This window comes from Canis lupus, chromosome 32 (genome assembly GCF_048164855.1).
Source record: "Canis lupus baileyi chromosome 32, mCanLup2.hap1, whole genome shotgun sequence".
Lineage (NCBI taxonomy): Eukaryota > Metazoa > Chordata > Mammalia > Carnivora > Canidae > Canis > Canis lupus.
This window is the reverse complement of record NC_132869.1, coordinates 38,960,616-38,972,981: the sequence shown is the minus strand read 5'-3', so window position 1 is coordinate 38,972,981 and position 12,366 is coordinate 38,960,616. Positions and strand designations below refer to the sequence as shown.

At 33.8% G+C, this 12,366-nt stretch overlaps 1 protein-coding gene across 12 annotated transcripts in view; it reads left to right on the top strand.

Moving 5' to 3' along the window:
• MYO9A (myosin IXA) overlaps positions 1–12,366 on the top strand; it is a 263,388-nt gene that overhangs the window by 112,751 nt on the left and 138,271 nt on the right. For all 12 annotated transcript variants that reach the window (XM_072809461.1, XM_072809467.1, XM_072809468.1 and 9 more), the window contains 2 exons: positions 402–543; positions 8,349–8,544. In XM_072809461.1, the coding sequence (XP_072665562.1) occupies positions 402–543; positions 8,349–8,544 (338 nt within the window). The remainder of the gene's footprint in view (positions 1–401; positions 544–8,348; positions 8,545–12,366) is intronic.

Genomic DNA, 12,366 nt, shown 5'->3' with positions numbered 1-12,366 from the left:
AACAGAAAATGACTGTGGACTTAAAGGACCTGTCTAAATTGAGAGATCATTTTCTTTCTGGAAGTTCTTGTCCCCAAATAATGTATCAGTTGAGTTGTATTATCCCATGGGTTACAGAAGGTGCCACATGGTGCAACCTGAGCTAAATATCTAAAGACCGGAGTTAATTTCTCAGTCCTGCTACTTGCAAAGTGTGAGTTTGGGCAAATTGTGGCTTTTGATCCCTCATCTATAAAACACCAATCCTTGTTACACTCCCTTTTTAGCTTTTTAGAGAATCAGATAAGTGAAAACTTTGTAATTTGCTATAAATGTGTTAGATGGCAATTGATTATAATGCATTAAAGACTATATTAACAGCTGCATATTTCTTTAGTGTTGTTGTTTTGTTTTTAATTCAGCTTTCCACAGGCTACAAATCAAACATTGCTAGATAAATTTAAGCATCAACATGAAGAGAATTCTTACATTGAATTTCCAGCCGTGATGGAGCCTGCTTTCATCATAAAGCATTATGCTGGGAAAGTAAAATATGGGGTAAAGGTCAGTAGATTTCTCATTAATATGTCTTCAGGGTAAAAATGTGTTCTTTACTGTATTATCCTCCCTGTCACACTGCCTTTTCTGTAGTTTATGGAGGCTCTTGATCAGTAACAGTTGGAGATGGAGACATTTTATAAAGATATTACTAACATTCAGATCCTTCCTTGCAACATATTACTTACTGTCTGATGTGATATTTTTGTTGGTTCCCTTCTACAGCTAAAGTCAATATCAGTCCCTTCTAATAGTATTTTTTTTAAATCTGAAGAATAGATACCATCAGTATATCTTAAACTCAGTATTTCATTATATAGTTTGTTGACTTTTTCTCTTCTTTACATCCATGAGGCTTGATAGAGGCTTCCATGTCTTTATGCACCATTAGGTATTTGTGAGCTTGCACTCATAATGAGTATATTGAAACTTTTGACTCCTGTGGAGGGGAGTCTTCATAATTATGTCCATTTTTTTTATTACAATTAGTGAACCTGTTATCCTTCAGCCACTTGATGTTTAAGCATGTCATTTAAGATAATTTCCCAGGCCAAGGCAGTGATGGTGTGGAGACTGGTAGAGCAATGTTTTTCTTTGGGTCTTGAGGTGAGAGTCATAACTAAAATCATTTACTCATTCAGTCGTTACTGATTGACTTATTTTGGAAGTGTCTGTTAAGTACAGACTATGTGTTAGACCCTGTGCTTGCTGTTTGGAATGATTTGGTGATAAATGATTTGATTGTGTGTGTGTGTGTGTGTGTGTGTGTGTGTGTATAATATAGATGAGTGGGCTATTGCTATAGATAAATGAATGGATTCTAGGAGAGAAGGTAGTGAAATGGTGGATTTTGAATTTGGAGATCCATGAATATTTCTCTGAGAACTTAAATTTTGAGAGTTAACCCAAAGCAAGTGTTAACTTTGGTGAGGAGTTGAGATGATGAATATTCTAGAGGCCATGAGATAGGAAAGAATTAATATGTTAAAATAATTGAAAACAGGCCAGTGTAACTAGATTATGGTAAGCAAGGGAGATAGTGGCATGAAATGATTTTAGAGAATGGATAGCAAGTTAATTCTTCATGGCTTTTAGGCAAGTTAAAGGAGTTTGATTTTTGTTGAAATTATTATGGGAACCATGAAAAGATTTTAAACAAGTTTTTGTGTTTTTAAAAAATTGCTTTGATTACTTTGAGGAAGAAGCAGCAGCAGAGGATGAGAGCGGAAGCTAGGAGATCAATTAGGAGCTTTTTTAAATAGTTGAGGTGAAATATTAAGGTAAACTGAACTACAGGGGTGGCAGTGGAGATGGAGGAGATGTAGCTGATTATGAGATATATTTTGGAGTTATAATCAGTAGAACCTGATTGAGTAACTGATTTCTGACTATAGCTGATGAGTGAATTTGAGATGCTATTTCCCGAGATGGAAAAAACAGAAAGTCAAAGATTTTCAAACAAACATTAAGAGTAAAAGAGTAGAATGATGATTCCTAGGGCTTGGGGAGTGTGAGAGAGTAGAGGAAATTTTGGGCAAAGTTAGAAGATGAATAAGTTCTGGAGATCTAATGCACAGGATTGCGATTATAATTAACATTGTGATAATAGCATTGTCCTCAAACTTCTTAAGAAGCTAGATTTTATTTTTGAATTTAATTTTTTCAGTTTTAACAATATATTTAACCCAAAGTAATCAAAATATTATTTTAACATGTAAGGATTAATATAAAATTATTTGAGATATTTAACTTATTTTGAAATATTAACTTATTTTGTGCTAAGTCCTCAACATCCAGTGCATGCACTTAGTACATGTCTCAGTTTGTACTAGCTGTATTTCAAGGGCTCAATACTCACATGTGAGTAGTGGACAGCATCTATTCTAGAAAAATACATTGGGTAGAGTAGGGAAATTTTTCTTAAACAGGGGGCCAAAAGCATCCAAACAACATTGATAAATTGGATTTAATCAATTTGGGAACAGTTCATTAAGCAAACCACTACATTAAGAGAATGAAAGTACAAACCACAGAGTTGGAGACACTCCCAATGTGAAAGAATTGTATTTAGAATTGATGAAGAACTCTCACAGATTATTAAGAAACAGATAAATCAATAGAAAAATGGGAAACTGTGGACTCCTGGGTAATGTTTTTTGTATAGATATTTTTATATTAAAATACGATTTTATTTTCAAAAATAGCAAAATGTTTATAAAAACCATTCAGTTTTGATTACGTTTCCTGGGAAATATTTTTTTTTAATATTTTACTTATTTATTCATGAGAGAAAGAGAGAGAGAGGCAGAGACACAGGTAGAGGGAGGAGCAGGCTCCACGCAGGGAGCCTGCTGTGGGACTCGATCCTGGGACCCCAGGATCATGCCCTGGGCCAAAGGCAGGCACTAAACCACTGAGCCACCCAGGTGTCCCTCTGGGAAATAGTTTTATATTAATTTTATTTTATTTTTAAAGATTTTATGTATTCCCCATGGGGAGCCTGATGTGGGACTCGATCCAGGACCCTGGAATATGACCTGAGCCAAAGGCAGACGCTTACCCACTGAGTCACCCAGGCATACCATATTAATTTTAGTATAATATTTATTTTTATATATTCCTTAAGCTTGTTGATGTATATTGTACATATAATTTTCTCAGAAATGGTTTCATAATATTTTATTCTATCATACTTATTTATATATTATATATAAACATTTATTTGTTTACATATTTCTAGTCATCCCAACATATATTTTTCATTATGAAATACTACCATATTAAAAAATCATTGCCATATGTATATGCATGATGATTTTTCAGTCTAATTAGCTTATATGATTATATTATAGATTTTGTATTTTTCTTAATTTAATTTTTAAAAAAGATTTTATTTATTAATTCATGAAAGACACACACACAGAGAGGCAGAGACATAGGTAGAGGGAAAAGCAGGCTCCATGCAGGAAGCCCAATGCAGGACTTGATTTCGGGACTCCAGGATCATGTCCTGAGCCAAAGGCAGACACTCAGCTGCTGAGCAAAGCATCCCTAAATTTTAATTCTTTATTTAAATTCATTTAATTAACACATAATGTATTATTGGTTTCAGAGGTAGAAGTCAGTGATTGAGCAGTCACATAATACCCAGTGTTTATATCACATGCCCTCCTTATTGTCCATCACCTAGTTACCCATCGCCCCACATCTGTCCTCTCCAGGGACTCTCAGTTTGTTTCTTATGATTAGGAGTCTCTTATGGTTTGTCTCCATGATAACAGATTTTACATATTCTCACCACAGAAAAGAAATGATAATTATATGACCCAATGGAGGTATTAGCCAATGCTATAATGGTAATCATATTGCAGTATAAAAATGTATCAAATCAACACATTGTACACCTTATACATTACATGTCAGTTATATCTCAATTAAAAAAAAGATTTTAAAAATGCAGTTTAAAATAAAAACAAGAAAACTTGAGTTTAAAATCATACAATGAGGTGCATAAATCTAAAGTGTACAGATTTCTGTTACGCCCCTTCCCAGCTCATTCGCCGTCACTTAGAGGTAACCACTATCCTCATTTATCCTTAGTTTACTTGTTATTACATTTCAGAGAAATGGAATCATACAATATATACACTTGGGCCTGTGATTATTCATGCTTATTATCAGATAGGTTGAAAGTAAAAGGATGGAAAAAATATATATAGAAAGTAAAAGGATAGAAAAATGATATATATGATATATGATATATATATCATACAAACCCAAACTAAAATAAATTATTATCACACAAAGTAAACTTTAAGTCAAGAAATATTATTAAAGATAAAGAGGCACATTTCATAATAATAAAAGGGGCCAGTTTGATAGAAAGACACAATCCTCAAAAGTTGTATTACCTATGGGGATCCCTGGGTGGCTCAGCGGTTTAGCACCTGCCTTCTGCGCAGGGCATGATCCTGGAGTCCCGGGATTGAGTTCCGCATCAGGCTCCTGCATGGAGCTTGCTTCTCCATCTTCCTGTGTCTCTGCCTCTCTCTTTGTTTCTCATGAATAAATAAATAACATCTTAAAAAAAAAAAACTTGTATGTACCTAATGATTTGATTCAATATATAAAAACCAAAGAGAGAACAAAAGTAGAGCTAGAAAAATCCATCTAGTTGTAGATTATATATTAAAATCTATAATATTTTAAATTTTATAATATTATAAAATTAGTAACTAACTGAATAAGACACAAAATCAGTAATAAAATTGAACAGCATTATGGAAAACTGACCAACTTGGCATGTCATAAGGATAGGTAGACAGTCTTTGAGTGTTTAGAAATTAAAAATAATTCTTCTGTGTAAACCATGAATCAAAAAAGAAATCACAATTATAATGCTAATTTTATTTTTAAAAAGATTTTATTTATTTATTCATGAGAGACACACACAGAGAGAGAGAGAGAGAGAGAGAGGCAGGCAGAGACATAGGCAGAGGGAGAAGCAGGTTCCATGTAGGGAGCCTGACGTGGGACTCGATCCAGAGTCTCCAGGATCACTCCCTGCGCTGGAGGTGGCACTAAACCGCTGAGCCACCCGAGCTGCCCACAATGCTAATATTAAACTGAGCATTAATGAAAATACAACATACCAAAATTTGCAGAATCTGTAGCAATTGGTAGGATGCATTTAAAGCAATGATTTATAAGTTTAGATGCATATATTAGGAAGAATGGTTGAAAGTGATTAAGGTTCCATTTCAAGAAGCTGAAAAAAGAACAGCAAATCACCCCCCCCAAATTAAAAGGAAATAATAAAGGGAAGACTAGAAATTAATGCAATAGAAAGCAGACATATAGAGAGAAATTAATGAAGCCAAAAATAAGTTCCTTGAAAAGATAACAGAAAATAATAAAAGATGATAGAGAATAATCTATAATAGAAAAAAAATGTAAAAATACAAATAATCAGAAAAGAAAAAGGGGACTTTCTTTTCCCTAAAGATTTTATTTATTAATGAGAGACACACAGAGAGAGGCAGAGCCATAGGCAAAATGAGAAACAGGCTCCCTGCAGGGAGCCTGATACAGGACTCAATCCCAAGACCTCTGGGATCACAACCTGAACCAAAGGCAAATAAGATGTTCATTCACTGAGCCACCCAGGTGCCCCGAAAAAGGAGACTTAACTACATGCTCAACAGATATTAGAAGGATCTGAATATATTTTGCCAACATAGATTAAATGGAAATTTGACAACATAGATTAAATGGAAAATTCCATGGAAAATACACATCATTAAAACTGATACCAGAATTACAGGAAAACCTGAGACTCCTATTTCTGTTAAATAGTTTGAATCAGCAGTTGAAACTTTCCCACAAAGGAAATTCCAGGCCCACATGGTTTCACTGGCGAATGCTTCTAAACATTTTAAGTAATACTAATCTTATACATTCTTAAGTTTGAGATACCTTTAAGATGCACAAATGGATCTCAGCTAGAAATAGAAATTTGGACCTCATCATATAGATAATGTTTAAAGCCATTACTATTTTTGAGATTACCTGATGTAAGATGACTGAGTTATAAGAGTATGTAAGACCAGACCCTAAGACCCTAAGAATTTCAAATATGGAACCAGCAGTAGGGACTGAGAATGGGCAGCATAAAAGGTAAGTAAAGTAGTAAATCCCAAAATATATTCTTAATAGAAACCAAGAGAAAATTTTTAAGAAGAGTATGATTAGTTTATGAAATATACTTAGAAATCTGAAAATGTGAAGACAGATGAGACCAGTACATTTGGAAAATAAAGGTCTCCATCAACATTTGACAGTCATCATGGGAAAGAATTCTAGAATTTTACTTTCGTACAGTATAGTTATTAATAGGATGGGATGGTCTTTGGTGTAGAACAGACACACGTTTCAGGTCCTGTAGTACTTTCTTATGTTTGACTTTTGTTTGGCAAACTTCTTTACTTTCTATTTACTTATCAGTAAAGTATGGTTTATAATTATTCTGCTTTATTAAGTATAATTGTTAGAATTGAACAAATTAAGTTATGTATATTGTTTAATTAGTGCCTGACATTTTCCCTTGATGTGTATTAGCTGCTGATATTGGTGGTGGTGATTTGGATTTAGAAATTCTTAATCAGTTACTAACTTTTATGATACATACTTTTGCTCAAAGGGTGTTTAGGGACAAGCCAAAGACCAAGATTTTTGGCTTGTTTCCCTTTTTCCCTTGTTCCCAGGAGAACAAAGAATAAGAAAGGAAACCCCTAAAAGAGTCCAAACTGCCTTCTGGAAAACATCATACTAGGCATGCTTCTCATAGACTTCTGAGTTAGAGCTGTTCTGTGAAGTGGTACCAAATCTGAGTGATTTTACTTACCAACTTTTAATCCTTTCATCTGGGTGTGGTTATAGCCAAATGCCTAGACTGTACATATCAGTCTGGAATCTTCATCCATGAGTGTAAGCTTTTTGTTCTCTTTGTCTTTTTAGGGGGTATTTTAACCCATTTTCTTCTATTTTATTCCCTCCATCCCTCAGTGGCAGATGGTTTGTTCTGCTTATTTATAGTCCTTAGGTAATACATGTATTTTCTGAAGTATCTGTAGGACTCATGGACACATATATTCATCTGCCTACTTGATGTCTGTATGCAGATAGAGTATAGTGGTTATGAGTGGCCCTCTTTGATCCCCTGTTCTGCTTACTATGTGACAGGGGCCAAGATACTTAACCTCTCCATGACTGAGTTTCTTCATGTATAAAATAGGAATAATACCCATCTCAAGTTGTTGTTAGGTGGATGAAATGAGCTTAAATGAGACAACACATATAAGATGCTTAGAAGAGTGTCACAGTAACCTTTGAATAAATGTTACTTGCTTCTGTTGTTATCCTCACCATCTTAATCTTCACTTGTACAAAACTGATCTCTTGATCTCATTTCCTATCTCTAAACCTCTGTTTTTCTAGATTTCTCCATATCAGTATGGCACCTCCACTTAGTTACTTAAACCCAAAATATAGGTGTTAATCTTGTTATACCCTTATTCTCTCACCATGCCCTAACACACCAGCAAATTCTTTGCCTGACTTCCAAAACGTATCCCAAATATAATAACTATTTTCCCTTTATCTATTACCACCAATGTAGTCTAAGTCACCATTAGCTTTTATTTGGAATATTGCAATAGCTGGTCTCCCTTTTTCAATTCTTTGTCTAAATTCATTCCCTCTGCAGTATCCAGTGGTATTTATAAAAAAAATCATGTAGCTTCCATTGGCTTTCCTTTATACTTGAGTAAAATCCACAAACTCCTTACTTAGGCTTACATAACCTATTTATTTGCCAAATCTTCCATCACTCTCATCCTTGCCCAGAATGTTTCAACCCCTGGTCTTACTGCTTGTCTCCTAACTTGTCCAACTCATCGCCACCTATATAGGTAGTAGGTGTCGTGTTCTCTGTGGAACTCTTTTCTTGTCTTATGTCCAGCTCCTTTTTGTTATTCAGCTGTCTGGTCATTTTATGTGATACCCCTTCAGAGAGGCTCTCTATTTATAAGTTGCAATAAAATTGTAGAATATTCACTGTCATTTAAATGTGTTATAGAATTTAATAGTTTTAGGGTTGGATGGGACTTTATAGAAGATAACCGGTCCAGTTAGCTACCTAGAACAGAAATCACTTCTAAGTCCTTATTTTAGCTACTTTTCAAAGATGTCACCCATTATCATCTTGGTTTAATAATTTTTTCAAAAATAACACTGGTACTTTTTTCATGTAGGATTTCCGGGAAAAAAATACAGATCATATGCGCCCTGACATTGTAGCTCTTCTAAGAAGTAGCAAGAATGCATTTATCTCTGGGATGATTGGAATTGATCCCGTAGCTGTTTTCCGATGGGCAGTTCTCAGAGCTTTTTTCAGAGCCGTGATTGCTTTCAGGGAAGCTGGGAAAAGACACATTCAGAGAAAAACTGGTAAGCAGTAGATATTAGTATTCTCCCATACTTCATCTTTTAATTATTTACCTCTCTTAAGGAGTAGAGACATAATAATTTTGTTCTCTTCTGTCTTCTTAACCATATCCTAACATCATTTTGAGGTCTGATTAGTTCTAGTATACTTCATATGATCGAGTTAAGTGAATTGTGTGTATATATGTGTTGGTACATTTTTATTAATAAATACTGAGAGGAGTAATGTATATAAAGCACCTGATGTTTAATAGGCACTTAGTAAGACATTGGTAAATTTTTTAAACAAAGAATGAAATAATACTTTACCATTTACTTATATAGACTTAAATATTGATGCCTTTCTTTATTTTCTTCTTATGTAATAGGTTTTATACAGATGAAACATGATTTAATGTGGCAACATAAATCAGGAAATAGAAAAATTGGGATGGAGGTAGGGTTGTCTAGTGGAGATAGCCTAATTTCAGTAATCAATCAAGTTTCATTTCTTTCCTTGACTGATTTTGTGACTATTAGTGGTTTTTTTCAAACTACGGGCAAAGCCAGATAATAATGCATGTATCTATTTATGACTGTTAATTTTCTTTTCCTTCTATTCTTAACTCAGTTCATTAAATTTTACTTTGAAATTTGGAAAGGAATGGGGCAGGATACTTTTCCTGTGTCTCTATCCCCTTAAATCATAAAATAACGTAGTTTATAGGCTGTGGGAAGGCATCTTCATAAGCACTTGTTACCTAATGGAAATCACACTGTTGCTTTCTGTAGTTCTAGCCTTAGACCATTGCCACTAGTAAGGATTTTCTAATATATATATGTAGCCATTTAAAATAAATTGTTCTGTCTGGAGAAACTTCAGTAGAACTGCACTAGGACACATCTGTGCTTTCAGGACTCCCAGATTTAATTCTCTGGCTTTTTGGCATGTGTATGAGCAGTAAAACTTTTAAGTTTAGCTTTTACATATTTCAAACGAATACATGTATTTGGGAGATTGTATTTCTAAAATGAGAGGAAAAAGCTAATGGAACTTTGCTTCTGTTTTTCAGATTATAAAATGTATTAACTGGGCTTTGGTAGATAGGGAGAAATACAGTTTTTTTAAAAATCAAAGGAATATTTAATTTTTATTTATTTATTAATTAAACCTGCTTTGCCTTTACAGAATTATTTCTGAGAGACTCTCTTTGTAAAAAGCTTTAAGAAAAAGTTTTAATTTAAGACACATTTTTGTTTATTACAATGAATTTATCAATTTTGAAAACTTTGAAGATTGCTAAGTATCCTGTTAAGATATAACTAAGAGAAGAAACTTTTCTTGTATTTACTATTGAAAACACTGCTTTCTGTAAAGATTATTCACATTGTTTGTGTGTTCCTTTGACATTTAAAATATTATATGTGAAAGATAGTTGTATGTTTATTATTATCAGTTGATACAAAGATACAATGTTATTAATGATCAATAGAATGATACTGTGTTATTTCTATTTTGACCATTTCTAGATTCTTCTTGTTTTGTAATCTAGGTTTTCTTTCTGGCCAGCATACAGCATCCATATAATAGACTTTTTGAATATGTTTGATATAACATACATATAGAAAAGTGTGCCCCCAAAAATACATAGTTCAGTAAAATTACCACAAAGTGGAAACATCCTGGAACTACCACCTAGATTTAGAAGTAGAATATTACCAACAACCCAGAAGTCTCATTGGATAAACTTTAAATTTCACTTTTTGTCAAGGAAAAAAAAAACCAATAATTCATTTGTATTTTGAGGCAGTGATGAACAGATTTGTTACGGGAAATAATTGTATTATAGTATATTGCTGTCAGTGCCAGTATTTAGCATTTTTGCTTCATCTGTATCTCTCACCACCTACTGTTCTCTGATGGATTTAGGATATAAGGATGCCATAAAATAAGAAAATTGTAGCATTGCAAAATAAAACCTAACAATAATTGTGAAAATGGATAAATAGTAGATTCAGAATGTTTAAAATGACCATAAATAGTATGCAGGCATGAAAATGAAATAGGAATTAGAGATTATTTAAGTAGAAGTAGAATATATGGAAGGCAGAAGGTAGTCAAGTTCACATTTTGAATGAGAATAGAAAGTCAGAGATAATACTTTAATGAAGAAAGAAGATGTAGACTGCAGACATACAATATATTTTCACTTCCTTTGAGTGTCTTTATAAAATACTTCAAAATTTTAAAGAATTTTTTGTTTAAATTCAATTTGCCAAGATATACCACTCAATGTTAAATTTATTTTTTAAATTTAAATTTATAAAAAAAGTTTAAATTTGCTGGCTAAATTGCTAATAAATACCCTGGTAGTAAATTTAAAAAATCTTGGATTTTCTTGTGGAATTCCTTGACATTCCTTTTCTTCGTCAAGCCACACAAGCACAATTTATACCAAGCAAACCTAGTTTCTGACTTTTTTTTATAGCCTTCCAAATTAAGGGACTCAGTGCCATGTAAGTTTATTATTTTTTTATTTTTTTTAAAAGATTTTATTTATTCATGAGAGACACACACACACACACACACACACACACACACAGAGAGAGTCTACAGAGGGAGAAGCAGACTCCATGCAGGGAGCCCGATGTGGAACTTGATCCCGGATCCCAGGATCATACCCTGAGCCAAAGGCAGACGCTCAACCGCTGAGCCACCGAGGCATCCCCATTTAAGGCTTTTAAATAAAAACAAATTCAATTTAACTATTCTTTTCAAGAATAAATTTGTTACAATTACATAATGTATATTATGGTGATCAGAAAACTTTAAAATGTTCTTAGTGGAGTTGTATAATTGGCAGTCTGAGTGAGCTACATAGTGGCCCTGCTGGGAGGTAATATAAGAAATAGTAATGATTTGTCTGGTCAGCTAGGAAACTTTACAGAATTAGTTCAGGAAAGTCCTAAACAATAGCAACAATAACATCAAACAGCAAATCCTGGGGACAAGAAAGAATCTGATTTCCAGAGTTGCTGTCCGTTACAATATTTAAATACCTGTTTGTCTACACAGAATTATGAGACATGCAAAAAAGAAAAAGGTAAGGCCCATATATGTGAAAAAAAAAGGAATCAATAGAAACTATTGCTGAGGAAAGCCAGACCTTTAACTTATTAGACATAATCTTTTAAGTTATTTTAAATATGTTCAAAGGCAACCATATCTAAAGAACTAAAGGAAAATATGAGAACAATGTATCACCAAATACAGAATATTAATTTATGTATATATATGTATATATATGAGAAATTCACTAGAAGAAATCAGCAACAGACTTGAAGAGGCAGAGGCCAGGATCCATGAACTTGAAGACAGATCAGTTGAAATTATCCATTTTAAGGAACAGAGAGAAAAAAGAATGAGTAAGAATGAGCAGAGGGGATCCTGGGTGGCTCAGTCAGTTAAGTGTCTGCCTTTGATTCAGGGCATGATCCCAGGGTCCTAGGATTGAGCCCCACGTTGGGGTCTCTGCTCAATGGGGAGCCTACTTCTCCCTCTCCCTATGCCTACCACTCTGCCTACTTGTACTTTCTCTTTCTCTGTCAAATAAATAAGATCTTAAAAAAGAAAGAATGAACAGGGCTTTTAGACCTGTGGGACACCATAAAGCACCCCAATTTTTGGCAGTCCAGAAGACAGAAAAAAGGGTAGTAAGAATATTTGAAGAAATAATGGCCAAAAACTCTTGACATTTGAGGAGAAGACAAATCTATATATCTAAGAAGTTCAGCAAACTACACGGGATCCAAACTTAGATTCATCATAATTAAATTATCCTGAGA